Source organism: Sebastes umbrosus, chromosome 10, assembly GCF_015220745.1.
Source record: "Sebastes umbrosus isolate fSebUmb1 chromosome 10, fSebUmb1.pri, whole genome shotgun sequence".
Classification (NCBI taxonomy): domain Eukaryota; kingdom Metazoa; phylum Chordata; class Actinopteri; order Perciformes; family Sebastidae; genus Sebastes; species Sebastes umbrosus.
This window is the reverse complement of record NC_051278.1, coordinates 17,915,844-17,936,761: the sequence shown is the minus strand read 5'-3', so window position 1 is coordinate 17,936,761 and position 20,918 is coordinate 17,915,844. Positions and strand designations below refer to the sequence as shown.

General features: G+C 38.7%; 1 protein-coding gene across 2 annotated transcripts; it reads left to right on the top strand.

Annotated features, from left to right (window-relative positions):
* Positions 1–1,315: 1,315 nt before the first annotated feature.
* col9a1b (collagen, type IX, alpha 1b) lies at positions 1,316–19,950 on the top strand. Of its 2 annotated transcripts, XM_037781633.1 has the most exons (34): positions 1,316–1,913; positions 3,394–3,477; positions 4,697–4,717; positions 5,121–5,183; positions 5,281–5,316; positions 5,402–5,464; positions 6,484–6,537; positions 6,899–6,934; positions 7,029–7,052; positions 7,166–7,219; positions 8,435–8,488; positions 8,691–8,723; positions 8,814–8,870; positions 8,974–9,027; positions 10,696–10,749; positions 10,865–10,918; positions 11,049–11,102; positions 11,190–11,243; positions 11,341–11,394; positions 11,488–11,541; positions 11,679–11,732; positions 12,836–12,880; positions 12,986–13,039; positions 13,126–13,179; positions 13,269–13,322; positions 15,148–15,219; positions 15,394–15,429; positions 15,520–15,564; positions 15,697–15,729; positions 15,838–15,984; positions 17,483–17,537; positions 18,505–18,693; positions 18,782–18,859; positions 19,569–19,950. In XM_037781633.1, the coding sequence occupies exons 1-34, from the start codon at positions 1,449–1,451 to the stop codon at positions 19,763–19,765; spliced, it is 2,535 nt and encodes an 844-aa protein (XP_037637561.1). In that variant the 5' UTR covers positions 1,316–1,448; the 3' UTR covers positions 19,766–19,950. The 2 variants fall into 2 exon arrangements, with proteins under 2 accessions (XP_037637561.1, XP_037637562.1); XM_037781634.1 differs by lacking the exons at positions 1,316–1,913; positions 3,394–3,477; positions 4,697–4,717 and adding an exon at positions 4,509–4,650.
* Positions 19,951–20,918: the final 968 nt, after the last annotated feature.

The window sequence follows — 20,918 nt, the reverse complement described above, 5'->3', positions numbered from 1 at the left end:
AAATGTTTTCAGAAACATCTTGTAGTGTACTGTTTAGCTGTAAAATGAGAAAGTTTGTGACCAGGCAGCCATGTTGAGATCAGTTGAGGAAATACCAAGCACCGCCCACCAGCCGGAGCAACCTTTCTGTGATTGACAGCTGCTTCTGTTGAATGAACAGCCAATAGGAACGCTCTCTCTGAAATGACCTGTGATTGGCAAGTCTCCCGTCACAGGCTAGATCTTTTGAAGCCTGAAAACAGAGCCATGATGAGGTGCAGAAGTCTAGTTTTCTCTCAGAACACTTGAATTACAATATGCTGAAAGGTTATTATGGACTTTTTGCCCAATGATGCCAAAAACCTTCTGCCTACTGCAGCTTTAAAGTGTAGGTTCCTCACCATAGAGTAAGGTCATGACCTCTAAGATGATTTTGCATTAACTCTTTCCTCCCTGTACATTTAGGGTTTTATATTATGTCCCAGTTCCACATTGCTGAGCTGGCAAGAAGGGGAACTGTTAAAAAGGTCACAGGATCATCTCCTCAGCATGTTGCTTATCAAATAGGCCCAGCATTCAACTTCAGGATCAACACAAGGTAAGCTTTTTAGGGTATTCAAATGGAGCTGCATGAGTGAATCCTGACCTCCAGTGGTTGAGAGCTGGTATAACAACAACATTTACCCTGTCCATGGTCCTGAACATAAAAGACTGGCCTCACCTGTACCACCAATACTCCTTCTGTAAAAAAAAAAAAGATACCACACAGATATGACATTTTATATGATGGAAATATATGATTAAACCATTATATACAGGACAATAGTGGATGATACAATGCATGTTCAGTACAGGAGTGATTTTATAATTAGGGGTATATGTCATGTCCATGGGCTGTATTTATCAATTTTACTAAATATTCACTTCAAGCAATGGTCAATTTTATATCAGGGCACATTTCTCTTTCATTTAATACAAAAAAGTCAACAGGTCCCATCATTATTTTGCAAAAGAATGCATATTCTATACTGGAGTTTGCTGTTTTTGTGCTGTCCGATTTGCTAAATGTTAAGTTTTGCTCTTCAGATTAACATTAAAATACATGTTTTTGTATATAATTTTCATAATTATTTGTTATCAAAATAATCATTAAAATATGAAAAAGGTGTTTTAAAAGCTATTTGGCTCATTCATGTACATTAAATCATCCACCTCGTCAACTGTGTTACCCATTGAAAAAATGATGTATGATGTCTGTAGACATCATACATCATTTTTTGGAATTTAATAATAGTCCATCCTTTATATTATTATATTATATTAGCAAATTAAAACAGAAAAAAAGACTGGCCTCATCTGCACCACCATACTCCTGTAAAAAAAAAAAAAGATACCACACAGATATGACATTTTATATGATGAAATATATGATTTAACCATTATTATACAGGACAATAGTGGATGACACAATGCATGTTCAGTACAGACATAATTTTTTGAATTTAATAATAGTCCATCCTTTCTATTTCAGATCAGCTTATCCACTGGGACTGCCAGAGGAGTTTGTATTTGTGGCCGTGCTGCGCATGAGTGGCAGTGCCATCACTACAAAGTGGAACATCTGGCAGATGCAGGGTGTGAATGGCAACGAGCTGCTGGCTGTCAGACTCAATGGAGAGTCTCAGTCTGTGGAGTTTACCTTCACAGCAGCTCTGGACGCAGGCAGGCACACTGTTGTTGCTTTCAGCCCGCTGGCTTCTCTCTTCAACGATCAGTGGCACAAAGTGGAGCTGCACGTCAGCAGGCGCTCTGTTGTCCTATTGGTGGACTGCGTCATGGTCGGGTCCCAGAATATACCTCTCAGACAAACAGTCAGTCTGGACGGATTCACGTTGATAGGAAAGCTCCAGGACAACCCAGCGGTGGCAATACCGGTACGTCTATTATAGAGCACACTGAGTACAGCTTTTACTGCAACTATAAAGCAAGAACTATATACATTTCAGACATTTTTAGAGATCAACCACAGTAAAGTTCACCCACTTTCACAGCCACATCTCAGCATCTAGAGGAAGATTGGGAAAGTAATCAGGTTTTTCAAGCACTATACCAGAATAAAGTCATAATACTATGAAAATGAAGTCAGAAGTTTAAGAGAAAAAAAGTCATAATATTATGATAATAAAGTCATAAGTTTACGAGAAAATAAAGTCATATTATTATGATAATAAAGTCATAAGTTTACGATAATAAAGTCATAATATTACGAGAATAAAGTCATAAGTTTACGAGAAAAAAAGTCGTAATATTATGAGAATAAAGTCAGAAGTTTAAGAGAAAAAAAGTCATAATATTATGAAAATAAAGTAATAAGTTTACGAGAAAAAAGTCGTAATATTACGAGAATAAAGTCAGAAGTTTATGAGAAAAAAGTCGTAATATTATGAATATAAAGTCATATGTTTACGAGAAAATAAAGTCATAATATTATGATAAAAAGTCATAAGTTTACGATAATAAAGTCATCATTTTATGAGAAAAAAGTCGTAATATTATGAAAATAAAGTCATAATATTATAAAGTAGTAATTTTACTACTACCATTATTTAAAGAAAACCTTTATTTTTGAGTTGAGCTCCATTTGTGTATATGTACTGTTACACAATCATGTGATTGATCATCCACTGTGCGCCAAATGTCCTGATTTAGTACATTTTGAGGTTGAACAGGAACACCTTGTGTGTCTTTTCATAACAACAAGTATAGGAGCAGTAGGAGTAGTGGCATTAAAACATTAAAACGCTCACAGATTATTGCATTATATACATCATTATACATGTACTATAAGCAGCAGAGAAGTTATATAGGTTGACATGCAGACACAAATGGGAATCCCTGCGTTTTCTCACCCTCCTGTTTGGTTTGTCTGTGACAATGTTCAGTTGTTGCAGTCTGCTTGTCTCTATTCAGGCTTTACCGACAAATATGCGGAATTTGTGGCAGGTTCTGGTGAAGAATATACGAGCTGTGCACGGGCTAAACTAAACCAGCCTGCAATACCACACCATGAATGCAGCTCAGGTGCATGGTTTCCAAAGATTCAAGGCGTTTGTGCGCAATTACGCACGAAATCCTATTACGAATTCATGTTTACCAGCTTTGACCACATTATAACTCCTATATAAGCGTTTAAAATCGTTAGTAATGTTTCCATAATGAGTCTCAGACTGTAATCGTGCAAACAGCCTGCAGAAAAAATCCAGAGTTGGGGGTTTTGTTAATGGAAACAGCCTCTTGTTCTTTGGGCTATAGGTTCTGTGGAGCAACTTGTTCCAGGACTAGAGTGCGACACTGTACATCTGTCATGATGATATTGTACTAATGTATTTTTTTCCCCTTCATTTATTTATCAAGTTTGAACTCCAGTCAATGCTGATTCACTGCGACGTGACGAGAGCCCGGACAGAGGCTTGTTATGAACTCCCAGCCAGCACATTGGTAAGAAAAATAATATAATAATGAGTCTAAAAGAGTCTGAGTTTATAGTTTGAGGTGTCAGGCCATCAGTTATAAATTGCTGGAGGGGGGGAATAAAATCAAGCAGCATCCAAATTGTGTGCATAAAGGCACAGTTTCTAGCCACTTGCACCAATATAACCATCCTCACAAGATAGTTTTGATGATTACAGTCAGTGGTGGCTGGTGGATTTTTTTCTTGGTTGGGCTGTGGTACCACATCCAATCAATTTCAGCAAATATCCTGGTATGATTTAATGCAAAAAAAAAAGTGAAGGTATCAAAAACACATTACTACTTTGCAGTTAAATAATTAACAATTATTTTATTCCAACAGGAAGAGTAAATAATGCTTTGAAAAACACAACAGTATAAAATGTACTCAGTGATGGAATGTAACTTAAATACAATTTTGAGGTACTTCTACTTTACTTGAGTATTTCCCATGTTCTGCTACTTTCTACTTTCTACTCAACTACATCTCAGAGGGAAATATTAGACTTTCCTTTACTCCACTACATTTATCTGACAACTTTAGTTACTTTACAGATTCAGATTATGAATACAAAATGTAATCACATTACAATCAAATTACACATTACAATCAAATTATACATATTACTAGGTGCATTCCATATTTAAAACACAAATATTGACAATTTGTATTATTATTATTATTATTATTATTATTATTAGTAGTAGTAGTAATGTTTTTTTGTGTGTGACTCAGGGAAGGCGGCCGCCACTGATTACAGTACAAACTTAAATGTGTCACACCTAAAATATAGTTTGAGTAAAAATCCTTAGCAGAGGTTAAACAACCCGCTGACCCTGCCTATTGGTGGTGACTGCTCTGTGGCCCCTCCCAAAGGTGTCCCCCCCCCCCTGTAAACCCTCCAATCCCTTCCTGTAACCACACATTGTATGAATATACATGAGCCCCCTGATGGCTGTGGGACTTCCAACGGTCTAGAGAGCGGATTCAGTTGGGTTGTTTTGTCGGGGAATCCTTCAACCCAACAAATCCCAGAGAAAGGACTATAACTTTCACCATCTCCTGCCCACTGGGAGATCATGGCTCGCATGGCCCCCACCAGTGTTAGAGGGCCACTTCTGGTTCTGCTTCTGCAGCTTGTCCTCATCTGCTCCGCTCAAGTAAGACTTATTATGTTTCTCTCTCTTTCTATTTGTCTCTATATAGACTGATGTGACAGAAGTGCAGGTGAGTGCACTCCTGGTGCCTATAATAACAAGATACATTCTGCTATGATGTGCTGAGATTGTTTTATCTTGTAAATCTATTGGATATCTGTCATAAGGAAAAAAAAAGTCAGGGATGCGACTATTGCCTGGAGTTTAATTTCGAAACTTTTCCTTTTGCAAAGTATATAATGCTGATGAATTCTGCAATCAGAAATCAGCTCTATTGGCTGTAAGCTATTTCAGTGCATCCTAGAGAGTCTTGTCTTTTAGAAACATACAATAAGGTGATGCACCTGTTCTCATTTGTCCATATTGTCTGTGTGGCAGTAGCCTATATGAAATGGCAAACATTGGTTGGGTGGTTTTAAAAAATTGAAGCCATTATTTTCTTCTTATATTGTCATTATTATTATTTGACTCAGAGGACCCAAGGACCTTCTGGCCCTCCTGGACCTGGAGGTGTCCCAGGAATTGATGGCATTGCTGTAAGTGCCCTGCAACATTGTCCATATCATGTGCCAAATACTATGCAAATAGATCCTTATTTGCTCACCTTAAAGCATTGAATCTCTTCTGTTTCAGGGGGAAAGGGGAGCAGATGGCGAGGAGGGACTTCCTGTAATTATAACATTTAATTAATAAAAATAAAAATGCTTTTCATTGCAGGGCTTTTCACTGAAATATGTGGAACCTTTGTTTTCAGGGACCTGATGGAGATGCAGGTAAACCCGGCTCTTCAGGATTACCTGGAATTCCTGGAAATGATGTGAGTACTCTTTGTTTTATATATTTTATACATATTTTATACAGTATATCTGCATTGTCGGCCACAATGAGGTCAACATGGTCCTTGAGCCTGCAAGGGGGTGGAACCACAAAGTGTGATCCTCCCACCACATAGCTTATGTTCACACTCATTAGTCTTGTAGAGTGACCAATCACATTTCAGATTTAGCCGGGGATGTTGGGGAAATGTGTGCAGAAATGTGAGGAATGTATTAAACAGGATGAAGAAATCCAAATTTCCTTTGTAACAGGGCCTGAGTATTATTAACTTTGCTCCCTAGAGTTTAAAGGAGGGTTAGGAAAACAAACACAATACTGGTGCTGATGAGAGACTGACACAGAGGGGCTGTAGGGGATTTCGCCTAAAAGGCTAAATATGAGTTTAAAAATGTGTTGTTATATGTGCCCAATGTGTTGTATTTGTTTTATGCATTATTGCCTGTGTTAGACCTGAATACATCCACCGGGGTTCTGAGAACAATAGCAGCTTTGTTGGCCGGCCTCTGTTGGTATATCCTGTCGAGAATCCTCAAAACGGTGTGGAATGATTTCTTTCAGTGTTTGAAATGAGCCGGAGGAATGTGGCTCTCTGCTTGGTTTGCAGTCGGAGAGTTTTGCCCTCTGCCCTATGGTCCTGACTCAGACTTTTTCTTTGTGTGTCTGTGAAGTTGAACGCTCTCTCGTCGTGACGTCATGACGTGCTCAGAAACAGAGCTTTGATTTCAATGAAACTGATGACCGTGGAGCTGCAGTGCAGTATATATATTGAAACACTTTAGAGGAGGGGGTTATAGTCTAGTTATGAATACGTAGGACTCCTCCCACTGGAGCATGGATATGTTATGATGATGTAATACATGGAGATCTGATGCTGAATTTACAAATGATGCACAAAAATAAAAAATTAAATTACTGCATAATTTTCAAACATAAGGTGAGATCATATAGGCGCTGAAGTGCTCTGATGTATTAGTTAAGCATGATGTCTCTCCTCTGCAGGGTTTGACGGGTCCTGTCGGAGATCCTGGGCCCGACGGTCCCTTTGGACAGAAAGTGAGTGACTAATGAGCCTTTGCCTTCCTGCTTCAGAGGCTGTCAGTGAAATGTTGCCAAGCTGCTGTCCAGTCTTTTGGCATGGCAACGGGAGCCACAGTGCATAAACCAATTCCTCATGACAAATGAGACTTAATCCTGCAAGTGTTCTGCGTAATCTCCGTGGGGAACGAAAGCCCCAACATCGGTCCTCATTAGGCTAAACATTGCTGGGTCAAGTGTGCCCAGCGCAGTCATGTGATGATCTGGAGGAATGTTAACTGAGACCGTCTGCAGGCTCACACAGCTCAATTTCACCTCAACACAGTATTTCAGTATTTGTTTCAACACTATATCTAATGTATTTATATTTATTCTTTAGGGTGAACCTGGACAATCTGGACCTCGTGGAGCAGATGTGAGTAGCATTTCAAGGATCAATGTACTTGTCTTGTGTCATGTACACCAGATTATATATATCACACTGAGTCATACTGTATGTCTTTCTTTAGGGTGTTGGGCCAGATGGACCCCCTGTAAGTCATTTCTTTATGCTACACAACTAATACCACAATTTGTATTACATTTTGATGTTTCTTTTGTCAAACATTTTGTTAATATTTAATACATGAAATGTGACTTTGAACAGGGACCACCCGGGCCTGGAGGACTTGCAGGTGAAGTGGGAAAAGTTGGACCAATTGTGAGTAGAGACGGAGCAATGGGCTGTTACTCGTTGTTTTAAATCAGGATTATCAAATACTACCAGCATGAGCACTGAGGTGGTGCTATGCTACCATTGGCCAATGACTGGACAGATGTGTTTATCTTCATGTGTCGGTCATGGTGACAAATAAGGAAAAGTTGGTCCAAGCTGAAGTGAAAAATACTGGATCTAAGTGAAGCTACTTTCACTAGATACAACATTGAAGTCTGTTTACAGATCATAATAAGATTCATATTCACCCAATGTATCTGTAGTGTACAACTTCATCTACTGTAGTGTCAATAAACCCTCCAAACCCTCACACATCTATGACAAAACACATACTGTGCACCATATACTGATTATATCATCAATCAAAAAGTACTGTATGTTACTAACTTGACATTTAAACATTTCCACAAAGATGGATTCAGCATTTTTTTCCACACGTTCTAAGATATTTTAGAAATTGATTTATGGTCAGAAAATCAACACAAAATGTATAAAATATTCAGCATTTCATCTGACTAAATTGTTGCCTCTGGGTATTTTGTCTTGGCCATTTACAACCCAGAATTTATCTTTATAAGCGACACTTATTTTTGATTTACTTTGGTACTTCGGCATCAATTTACTTTGGATTTCAAAGCAATGCTTTTGGATACACAGCTCCCAATGTGTCATAGCACATTTAAAGTAGCATCACCTCTTACTATACATGAAAATATGGACTAGATATGGACTATGTATACACATATAACTAGAGCTTGCTATAATTTATTTGCAGAAGTGAAAGCAATCTTACTGGCTGAAATCTGGTTGAGGTATATTTGTGTAAGAAAGAAAAACTGAAAGGAATCTTTTATTTGTTTTATGAATGTCTCTTAAAATACTGAATGCATTTTTACCACCAAAGGCACTGATCCAAAACAATATTTTATTTTGTCAAAGCATCACAATTCTAATGGTAAAAAAAGCATTAACAGTTTCCACTTGGCCTAAAGGTTTTGTAAGAAAGGGTGTCACTGTAAAAGCTGTAAGTTAACTTGTGCTTTTAAGCTAATTGCTATTGTAATACTTTTGACATTAATCCTAAAATGCTATCAGAGTATAATTCACAGTAAAGCAAAGAAAAGCTTTATCCATGCCAGGAGAGCCCGGTGCATTTATTCTCTTTGTGTAGTGTTTGACACATTTTATGTCTCTCCGCAGGGGTCCATCGGTGTGAGAGGGCCACGGGGACCTGGTGGACCAACAGGGCCCAGAGTAAGTGACACAGATTCGCAAATGATTACATTTGACTTTAGATTTCACAAGGGGAAGGAGCATGACGCAGACATGAAATTAATTTGGCCTTGTTAGCGATGCCACCGCTGCACACTGACCTTTCTCTAGTGATTTACAAGCTCCATAGATCCATCATGATGTTGATAAATCACATTCAAAAGTATTTTTTTCTCTATTTCAGGGTGCAGCTGGAATGCAAGGCAGTGCCGACCTGGTAAAGCTTTGTTTTCTGGAGATTATGAATGAGATTATATTTTTTTATAAATTGTCAGGAATATTTTCTGACTTTGATGTTGTTGTTTAGTGTCCAAACTCTTGTCCACCTGGGATGTCTGGACATCCTGGCCTTCCTGGCATGAAGGTGAGTAGCACAGTTGAAGTGTTTTGTGTCGCACTAAAATCACGTTAGTGTCCCAAAATATAGTGTTTAAACAGTGCTGCTTTTATTTTCCTTTTGTTTTAAGGGCCACAAAGGTGGAAAAGGTGAATCAGGAGAACCTGGGAAACAAGGGCACAAGGTAAAATATGTTCCATCTAGCGGGGAAAAGCCTTGTTCGTAAACTAAAAGCCAAGTATTTCTAGTCAAATGAAATGTTTTGAACATCGACAAAATCAACAGAGTGAATTTATACTCACATAAAACTGCATAAATAGTTGCTTTAAAATATGAATTTCCCTCCACAGCTGTCACACATGCCAAAACGTTCCACATCAGAAAAAAATTCGGCATGACTTAAACGTGAAAAAGAGATTCCTGGCACCTCTGAGACGAGTATTATGTGTGCTGCTCTATTTCAAGAGGAAGTGATACATGCCTGTGTGTAATGCCCCTGACTCCTTGTAATGCAAGGAGGATGATTTATTTGAAATGATGTTCAAGCCCAACTAGCTTCTCCCTGTAATGTGTCTATGCACTATATAAATGGAAATGAGTCTGGGCCTATCTCCCTTTATCACCGCGCGCCAGGATATGATTTACTGTCAGTCTGCACCGCGTCCCACACAATGATTTTCTCCTTCACTGGAAGTTTCATGTGAGGCGCCTTCTGCCTGTTTTCCACTCACAAATTCACAAATATAAAGATGTTTACAGCTAACAACAGGATAACCAGATGTTGTGTATAATGTCATGATGATATTGAAGAAGAAGTATGTATCTGGAAGACTGGCAAAATCAGACTGTGTGACACAGTTACATACAAAAACATGCTTCATTTTGTATTTGAAATGAACAGAAACAATAGTATGTTTCAGTAATTCTATATTACACATAATATTATTCAAATCTATGATAATAAATAAAGACGGGAAGATTTTTTAGCCTTTTTTTTTTTTAAATCAAAGACATTTCTGTTAATGATTCAACAGTCCGTCTGACTTTCATCTTCCTGTCTTTGGAGATTTTTTACTATCAGACAATCAAGCAGAATCATCATTTCATGATGCGAACTAATGCAACCCGTTTCATTGCATTCATTTCTGTTTGTTGTGTAATATTTGATTATCAGCTATGTGTTGTTTACATGTCTTTTTTATATATTTTATTGCAGAAGTGCAGGAGTTAACATAAAGTTGTTTATACATATAACATCCCTACAATGTTTATATATTTTATAGTGAAAAAGTAAAATTGATTGTAAAAAATAAAAAAATAAAGAAAGCAATAACAGAGATAAAAACAAGAAAAAAATAAAGGATGAAAAGCTCAATAAAATAAAAGCAAAACAAGAAAATAAATTAAATTAAATTAAAAAAAGGTAGGCTAGTGTGATGGTGTGCATATTGTTTACATGTCTTAATAGCCAATTCTAATGCACATAATTAAACAAAGAAATTGCCTTTTTTAACAGCAGAAAGTGTGCGCAGCCCCTATCTATCTTAATGGATATGCCTCCTCAGGTCGACCACGGAGTCAGCATATCAATTATTTGTAAATTGCAAAGCAGGGGAACGGCAATTTGGAGTTAATTCGTCTGCTTTTGCCCCCCTTGCAATCCATTAAAAAGTGGGTATTAAACACATTCCAGAAAGGCTGCCTCATTTTCTAATTAACACACAGTTGATAGGAGCAGCCTCCCTTTTCATTTTTCACTCTTATAGTGAAGTTAAATTTGCTGCTCAGCGTTTCATCTTGATTGACTTTATGCTGCTTTTCGGTTCATGTTCTTTCTCCTCCGTTCACTCAGGGTGAGGAGGGAGACCAGGGAGGTTCAGGGGAGGTCGGATCCCAAGGACCAACGGTTAGATATCACATTTACTATACCATATTAGAGTCTTTAAAGCTACAGTTTGTTCTTAACTATGTCAGGTTCTCTTTTTTCTGCTCACTGAGGCACCTGTTGTTTGTTATTTCAGGGTCCTCAGGGGATTCGTGGAGCCATGGGAATGATTGGCCCCAAGGGAGAGATGGTAAGTGTTACTATGATTTTTAAGCCTATGGTACTTTTCATATTCGTCAGATTCTTCCTGAATTACTTGCAAATTGTTGTCTATTAAAATGTTTATTCTTTAAACAGATTATAATATTGTTCTCTGGCAGGGTTTTCGAGGTCTTGATGGAGATCCAGGTCCCCAGGGGGTTGCAGGAGCAACTGTATGTTTCTCCCACAATACACATGCTTTTATATTGGCAGCAAATATGGCACATATGAGTAGTATATGATTCAATGCATTATTTCAGGGGGATCGAGGCCAGAGAGGCCCGATGGGCGAGCTTGGGCCTGGAGGTGAAACGGTAAGTAGACGCATTATTAATAACATAAACACTGATTCACTGGAATTTATACAGTTTTAACAAAACGGACTAAATGCACTGTTGCTTTGTCATTCAGGGTATTCAAGGGCGGAGAGGAATCACAGGTCTTCCAGGTCCCAAGGGAGACGCTGTGAGTGTCTGATCAATGATGACAAATAAAGCTTAAATGTTCAGATACATTGTCTGCAAACAGCTCATTTCAGTTTGTGCTTTTTATCACCAGGGCTTGCCAGGTGTGGACGGTCGCGAGGGTATTCCTGGGATGCCCGGAGCAAAGGTAGAGCATCATTTCTGCTACTTTATTTATACAACTTTTAATGTTGCAGTTTATAATATTAAAATGCATTCACGTGAAGTCTCGGCTCTTTTAGGAGCAGTATGAGCTTCATTCTTTCACTGTCTGCTTCCCTGCAGGGAGGCACTGGGACGTCAGGCGTTCCTGGAGAGGTCGGACTTCAGGGGCTTCCTGTGAGTATGACCTTTGACCCCAGACTGACTCTGATTGGATGCACCTGAGTAAACTCCCCAGGAGCAGTTTAAAGCACAGTAGCTCATACGTGCCGCAGTAACAAGCAGCAGTCAGAATGTTTTTATATCTTGTATTTCAACATATCCTCATACAACTGGTTTCGTATGATATCTTACGAAAAAAGTTATTCCTCATTTTTCGGTCGTTTTCCTACGAATGTCCAGCAACACGTGTCAATGTCCGCTTGTTACATTCATACAGTCAAAATAAACTTCAATGTTCACAGGGAACAACTTCATTAGGTTTAGGCAACAAAACGACTTAGTTAGGTTTAGGAAAAGATTGTGGTTTGGCTTAAAATTACTCTGGAAATGGCGTTATTTAACTACGTAACTTACGTGAGAAATTAATCAACGTTGACTTCTGGTTTCACACGGGACATGAATGCTGGTCTCCTGGGCGAAAGAGACCCATGCACCCCGACCTCCTCCCTACGCGGCGTTCACTGCTATTTAGATTTCCTGGTTCACGATTACGTGAATTACACATGAATTGATTTTGTGGGATATATACAAATTACAGTGCATTACTTTTCGTATGTATAGCTACAAACAGTGTATGAGAACAACCTGTGTAATATATGATATACAATAAAGTTTGAGTAGGTTGACATTTCATAGAAATACTATTGAATTCCATCCCTCTGTGATATGATACACAAACAGCAGGCTATGCTGGGAGACAGTAATCACTCTCTTCCTCCAGCAGAAAAGTGAGAGCAAAGTTTTTCCAGCCCACTAATCTGTGATTAGTCTAATGAAAGGCACTAATGAGAATCAGTTGGCAAACATGAGCAGCCCGCTTGTGGCGGCATTAAGAAAGATCTCTTAGGCATAAAAGTCATCACCTTATTTTAATATCCAGATCACTTTTATCACTTTAAGCTTATTTGGGTCAAAAGCTCAAACCAAATGTATTTTTTATCCACTAAGCCCTCTTTATGATCCAGTATTTCTTACAGCGAGGTACAAATATTTCTCCTTTGTTGTAAGAAATTGTTTTTGTTGCATCTCTTCAAGACGTGTTCTCTGTTTTTTTTAAGGGTTTGCCTGGTGCACCCGGACCAAAAGGCTTGAGTGGAATTAAGGTTGTTTGATCATTGATTATTCAATATTATCAGTTGTTTGTTGTATTTTTTATTTTTTTTTTAATTGTCAGAATCTGAAATTTGAATTTGGTTGTTTCTGTACAGGGTGACGGCGGTCAAGGAGGCCTCCCCGGAACAATGGGACCTGCTGGTAAAGCAGTAAGTACAGTACGAGCAGCGCACGTTGAAACACGATTTTTGTCACCTCCGTTGTGTCACTGTGTCATTTTACTGTCACACCTCAGGGTGAGCGTGGAGACCAGGGAGAGCTGGGACCTGTTGGACCGATTGGTGAACCGGTGAGTATTCTTCCTGCTGCAATTTCTATTGTCTTTATTTTGTTAATTTTAACTTTTACGTTATCATTTTCTCTTCTTCTTCCCTACAGGGAGCTATAGGAGTGTATGGCCCTGTAGGTTCAGCTGGCAAGCCAGGTGCCAGGGTAAGTTAGAAACACAAGAGTTGTAGAGCACAGAAAGTTTGATTTGGTTTGATTTAAACTTATATCTTTATTTTGAAAATAGAGGCCTTATGAACACCTCAGCAGCCAGTAGCTATACATGCACTTTTAATACTTTGAATGAAAGGAGCTGAAAAGGAGGGCAGCCTGTATAGTCCAGGCTGTTGTTTCACAGGAATGTCTCAGAGAATAGGCCGAGGCTGGATCTCACATGAGCTCTATTTTCACAGTAAGGGGAGACCGGTAAGCAGCGGGCTGAATGAGCTCTCTGTTCTCCTGGCATTCCTCAGACAGTCGGTCAGCCATCAAAGAGGGAATGGCACACACAAACATGCCCCAAAAGAATAAGTAGCAATGAGTTAGTTTACCTTAACTATTGATATTTGAGCAATTTCAGCCATGTTAACAGGTGTTATGCTTTATGAAATAGATAAACTATAAAGAGCAAAACACATTATTTTGTCTTTTAAAGGCTGCTGTGGATCTCAACATACTTTATATAACCCTGCTTAAATAAATGTAATGGAGAAAAAAAGTACAATATTTACCTCTGAAATGTAGTGGAGTAGAAGTAGAAAGTAGCAGATGATGGAAATACTCAAATAAAGTACAAGTACTTCAAAAATTGCACCTAAGTAAAGTACTTTAGTAAATGTATTTAGTTAATTTCACCACTGATTTCTTCAGCAATATCTGATCAAATATATATTACTTACATTTCCCTTTTATTCTCATCTCATGTCCATTAATTTAATAACATGTTTTTATTGTAGCAAAAGAGCATTGCATATGAAGACAAGGAATAAGTTTTGTTTTTCTTATTGTTTTTTTTTTTATTACATTTTTTTATTATTTTCTTTTTATCCGACTAATAATCCATAAAAACAAAGTAATAAGTGACAGATTAATCGATTATCAAAATAGTCGTTAGTTGCAGCCCTGATAAGCCATGTCAACAGGTGTTATGCTTTATGAAATAGCTTAACTATAAAGAGCAAAGTGCATTATTTTGTCTTTCAAGGGCTGCTGTGGATCTCAACATACTTTATATAAACCTGCTTAAATAAATGTAGTGGACTAAAAAGTACAATATTTATTTTTCCACCACTGATTTCTTGAGCAATATCTGATCAAATATAATGTATATTACTATCAAATATAATATATATTATTTACATTTCCCTTTGATTCTTAGATTTGATTCTTGATTCTCTTTTTTTAATAAAACGCTGAAAATAATCAAATGTAGTTTTTTTCTTTTTATCTGATTAATAATTGATCAATCAAAGTGATAATCGATAGATTAATCAATTACACATAGTACACATTTTTTTTATTTTTTTTTTTATCTTTTTTGATATATTTATTGTTATTGTTGTTATTATATATATCTTGTTCTAATTGTTTGTCATCACTATTATGTAGTCATATTATTTCTGTATATTAATATTGTGTTCTCTATAACATTGTGAAATTTAAACACTATTTAGGTAGAGGCTTCAAATAAGCCCAGTATTTTGCTTTTTTGCCTCATCTTGCACAGTATATTTATTTTTTGTTATGTTTGTGTAGTCTTAATTTGTGCAAAATAAATAAATAAACAAATAAACAATTAGCAAAATAGTTTTTTTTTAGTTGCAGCCCTAATAAGCCATGTCAACAGATGTTATGCTTTGTGAAATAGCTTAACTATAAAGAGAAAAGTGGATTATTTTGTCTGTTAAAGGCTGCTGTGGATTTCAACATACTTTATATGACCCTGCATAGATGTGTCTACTTATCAGATGTGCATGATTATTTGTTACAGGGACCCAAAGGTAACCTGGGCCTTTCTGGTCTCCCTGGTCCTCCTGGCCTGCCTGGGGTGAAGGGTGAGAGGGTAAGAAAACACCACAGTCCCTTTCAGAGACCTTTTCAGCTTTAGGACAATTGTCTTAAACAGTCAGAGAGAGATTAATGAACAACAAACAGCTGATCAGCTCCCTCTAGTGTGGACAAATCTTCACAACACTCTGTCGTGATCATTTAGCTTCATTTGTTTCGGTTATTACAGGCAGAACGTGGAGAACCAGGACCCAAAGGAGAGCAGGTATGAAATCCTCATACTAAATATTAATTCTCTCTTAATAGTAATGCTGGGTTGCTTTGCATGAATCATTTACAGACTATGTTTTCATAGGGAGTACAAGGTGACGAGGGAACCCCGGGAGACAAAGGGGATCTTGTAAGTTATTACACCAACACTAACACTATTAATTTAACTTATTTGCATTATTCAACAATTCTATCCAGAGGAGAATCTCACCAGAGTGCAACTGTCCTTTCCATCCTATCTATTTTATAAATGGTGTTATAGGGTGAGGCAGGAGAAGCTGGATCTAAAGGAGAGGTGAGTTCAAACTGATTATTCAAAGCTGGTATTTTTTTACTGTGGTGTCAAACGATTGAGGAAGTGCTGCAGTTTTGTAACATTTCTCTGGTCTTACCTTCTGTTAAGGTGGGTAACCCCGGCGACGCTGGCAAAAGAGGACCCGAGGGGAGTCGAGGCCAGCCCGGAATCGAGGGGCCGCCTGGAACACCTGGACCGCGGGGCATGCAGGGGAACAGGGGTCCACCTGGAGTCAGAGGGTCCCAGGGGCCTGCGGTAAGTCCAACAGAAAACACTTAGTTTAGAAAGAGTGTTTGAAGATACTGACAATATCTGTGCAGCAGGAGGACAGAGTGGGGAAAAGCAATAAACTTTGAGGCCTATAAAAGATTGTATGTAGCACCAAGACTTACATGTGATCATCTTCATGGATATGTGATTTAAATCTGAAGTGATTTGATCGCAAGTGAAATTGAATTACATTCTTCAGTTGTGATTTGTTTCTTCTACACAGTTATTTCCAATATGGTGTTAATGTGCAAGACAGTCTGGTCAGGGGGGGTCATGTCATTGGTTTTGTTCATGCTTATAATAACAAAAATTGTCATTGTGAGCAAATTTTCTTTATGTACATTTTACAATTTACCACACAACTTTTGTTTTCTTGTATTCTCACATCAAAATCCTGAGTTTCGATGCACTTAAGTCAGTGTATTGGTAGCAGTTACAAAAGTTATACAAAAAAAAAAGCCATGATAGTGTTTCCTGTTAAATCCTTTCTTTTCCTAACTGAGTCTAACTGTACAGCAGTGGTTCTCAACCAGGGGTCCGGGGACCCAGTGAGTCCCCAGAAAAATGGGGAATAGTTTATTTTCACTATTTAATTCTATAGAAGTGAGCCCTATGTGAGTATGTAGTAGTCATAAGAGTATTCTGATCATCGGTTTCACTTTTCTCCACGGTTATCTCCTCAACTGTAGTTGAAAACTACAGAATTCTAGTCTTAATCATATCTAACAACCAATAACTTTTCAGATGGAGGTCCCTCAAGCGAAATCATATCACATAGGGGTCCGTGTCCTAATGTGTATCAATTTAGGGGTTCTTGACAGGAAAAAGGTTGAGAACCACCGCTGTACAGGTATCACTTCATGTGTTACTTTCAAACACAGTCACAGGTCCACTCCTAATCAACCACGCTGCCATCTAATACTTATCTTTCCAAAATTTCTTACTAGTTAGGGTCAACTCTTAAGAAGATATAGGAGTACTAGTTCATGGAAGTATTTCTTCCTTAAAGTCTACTGAACATGTAAAAGAAAGCTATGGACATTAATAAATCCCCTCTGGGCTGAATACTCCCTGCACATAGGGCTGGGCATTATATTGATATTGTGGTATGAGACTAGATATCTTAGATTTTGGATATTGTAATATGGCACAAGTGCTATTAAAATATATAATAAAATACTAAATATTTTATGAAAGCACCAATGGTCAACCCTACAATATCGTTGCAATATCGATATCGAGGTATTTGGTGAAAAATATCGTGATATTTGATTTTCTCCATATCGTCCAGTCCTACCTGCACACCTTTATTCTCACATTCTGATGTCCTTCTTATAATTTCAACTTGTGCAAATAAACTCTAAAACACTGAACCCCAATATTGTGCAGAAACAGGGAATACACTACACTACATAAGCAAGAGGCTCTGAAAACGTGCTTTAAACACGTCATGAAATCTATTAAGTCATCTTTTTCCTTCTAGGGTAAAGAGCCGAGCGATCAGCACATCAGACAAGTTTGCATGCGAGTCATGCAAGGTAAGAATTGATGGGCCTTTGACCCCATTTATCATTCCCTTGTGCCTCATTTCATGACTTCAATCTTTCCCAGAATGCCTCATTACACAACCACACATAGAGCCGCCCCTCCGTTGTCTCATTGATCTGGATGGTTGCTGAATACTCTGAAGTTCAAAAAGGGACGGCCTAATAACCAAAACATGAAATACGCTTCAGTCTTTGTTAATTTGATGGATGAAAGATCCCCCTCTCTCCGAGCTTTGGAAACGTTTCTCTGAAGTCACGGCCTCTGTTCTCGCTTCATTCTGTTGCTCTTACTGTAGGTCTTCGCAACCCATCTCCTACACTCATGATTTTTTTATACCCGATGTGCTGAAAAATTAATTTCACCTCCAGCAGACCTGCTCTCCTCCACTACATACAAAGAGTCTGCCTGGAAAAGGAAATCTTAAAAAAGAGCAGCCGAGCAACGCGCTGCATGAATTTTCATCAGGAGCCGGAAAACTGGAATCTCAAGTGCAAAATACCGCGCTGCAAGGAGCCACCGGAGATTAATATTAGATCCTTTGCACCATGAACGTAAATTTCCTGTCGCTGATTGCCTGAAATAAAGAGTATTATCTCCTTTCTGCTCGATTTACCGAGGTTCTATAGAAAAAGGTTGAAAAACAGGAGAAGCTCGAGGGATATCGTGACCACAGTTTCACCTCGCTCTGCTTCACTCTGACTCGAGTACAAGCGCTGTTGGACCAGCTCTTCTATGAGAGTTGCTTTGGGGCTTTCAGAAAATGAGCTTTCTTATGCTACCGCATGATTTATGACAAAGTGTTGTGTATTAAAAGAGCCCCTTGATAACAGTCGGCTATAACTGTTTAGAAACATTCAGTGTCTTGGTGCCAGTTTTGCATCTGTTAAATTAGACAGTTTTAATTTATTCAAGTTCATTTATCAGATTCATCATCCTCTTTCTGTTGTGCTCCAACAGAACAGTTGGCCCAGTTAGCTGCTAGTTTAAGGAGGCCAGAGTCTGGCGCAGCTGGTTTACCTGGAAAACCTGGACCTCCAGGGCAACCTGGGTCTCCAGGAGACAACGGCTTCCCAGGGCAGGGTGGAACAAGAGGCCTTCCAGGACTCAAAGGGCCAGCGGGACCTATTGGAGTGAAAGGACCCAAAGGTAATGAATGTGTTGGAAGGTGTTGCTGTTTACGGTGATGTGAGGGAATTATACATCAAATACATTCATTATATAATACTTGTTACAGGTGAAATGGGAGACAGAGGCTCCAGAGGGCCCACTGCAAGAGGACCTAAAGGTCAGCCAGGAGCTCCTGGACTTCCTGGTGAGTACATTTTGCCTTGAAGGAACAGAGTGTAACATTTCGGGGGATCTATTAGCAGAAATGGAATATAATATTCATAACTATGTTTTCATTAGTGTATAATCACCCTGAAACTAAGAATCGTGTTATCGTTAGCTTAGAATGAGCTCTTCATATCGACATAAGGAGCGGGTCCTCTTCACGGAGTCCGCCATGTTGCTCCGTCATGTTTCTACAGTAGCCCTGAATGGACAAACCAAACACTGGCTCTAGAGAGAGACTTTTGCATTTTTACGTTCTGAAGGCCACCGTAGTTCTCCGACATGCCTGTGAAACTGCGGTAACATGAGCCGCAGAGTGCAAAACCGTGGTACCGCCAGCCATCGTCTTACTTCCGTTGCTCCTAAAGTAGTGTTATTATGGTAAGGATCAACGGCGTCACCACAGTTTTGCACTCAGTGGCTCACGTTACCACAGTCTTGGAAAGGGAAGAGTGAGCAGGTGGGGTACTCAGTTGGTTGCAATCTGCAACCACACCACTAAATGCCACCAAATCCTACACACTGTCCCTTTAAGGGATCTCTTGGACAGAAAGAATGATTATAATAACCAAAAACTCTTTCAATGTATATTAGGGCATGAGATTGTTGCATTAAGATAGACTTGAAAAAACTGTGAACCTATCCTTTAAATCAACCAGCATCCTAAAATGAATGTTGTGATCACACAGGTGAGCCAGGCAAACCTGGCTACGGTCAGGACGGTCGGGACGGGCAGAGAGGAACTCCTGGCGTTCCTGGACAGCACGGTGTACCCGGGCCTCCCGGTTCAGCTGGTCCCAACGGTTACTGCGACCCGTCAGCCTGCAACCTCCAGCCCGGGGCCGCCCACCAGTCTCTGGATGTGAAGGGACCTGCAGGGAACTAAGAGCCACTCTGGCAGAGACAGAAAGACTGTTGGATTAGCTCCTCTGAGCACACCACATTTTTCACACGTTCTTCCCAGGGCCTGCGGTTGGTGTGCGGCCTTCCATCCATTAACCTCTAGTCTTGTGAGCATGTTTTGTGCCAGCCACATCTCCACCAGAAGGAGCCAGCCTCTTTATACAAAAATAAAAAAACATTGTCTTTTATGTGCTGCAAAAATCTAGCTTGTTCTGGTGTTTTTCTACCTGAGAGATGTTTTGATTTTTTCAGGACTTGGTGCTCACATTTCTGAGATGATATGAAACGTTTGTTTATCCCACTCTCCTTGAACCTCTGCCTGCTTTTTCCTTTTCTTATTCACCATTTACTATTTTCTTAAATAAAAGCGCCACTTTCTTACAGAACATTTCAAATAACCAGCCAAAGCAAATCAGGATCATGATTTTGTTTGGTTTAAGTGCCTTTTTCAATTATTTTGTTCTGTTATGTGCTAACGTACCAAAGATAAACCTGCTGAAATCCCTTTTTAAATATAAAATTCCTCATGTCTGACTGTCTTTTCAGCCCCGCTGTTTAAAATAAAAAGGAGAGAGGATGAAAATGTCATCAAGTCACACTGACTTCAGTTTGTTGAAAATGTTGTAAATCTGTAAAAAAAATGTTTGAATTGTGGTTCATTATATTTCCTACAAAACAACCTGATGTGAGATTTTGCCTCATTGTACAGAATGACAACAGTGAAGTCGTGCGTATATGGATATATATATTTCAGGTGTGAGGGAGACCCTCATTAATGTTACAAATAAAGAAAACAACACATGGCGTGTTTAATTTATTCTGTATTCTGGTATCATTTTGCGAAGATATAATATTTTGTGACAAATAAGAGGAAATACAAAATTGATGTTCTCAATAGTTTTTTTCCAAAACCTAAAATAAAAACAAAAATATCACAGTTGACAAAACAGTCTCACCTCAAGATCCATTTAGTACAGTAGCTGTTCTGGAGCTTTTGATCATATCACATGACCTTCACGAGTTTGCCCACTAGTAGAAATGTAGATGCTCAAATTTTCATCTTTTCTGAGCACTTTAAGGTTGTCTAGTCTACATTTTTCCATCTACATTTCCATGACAACGGGGCAAAGTCCATC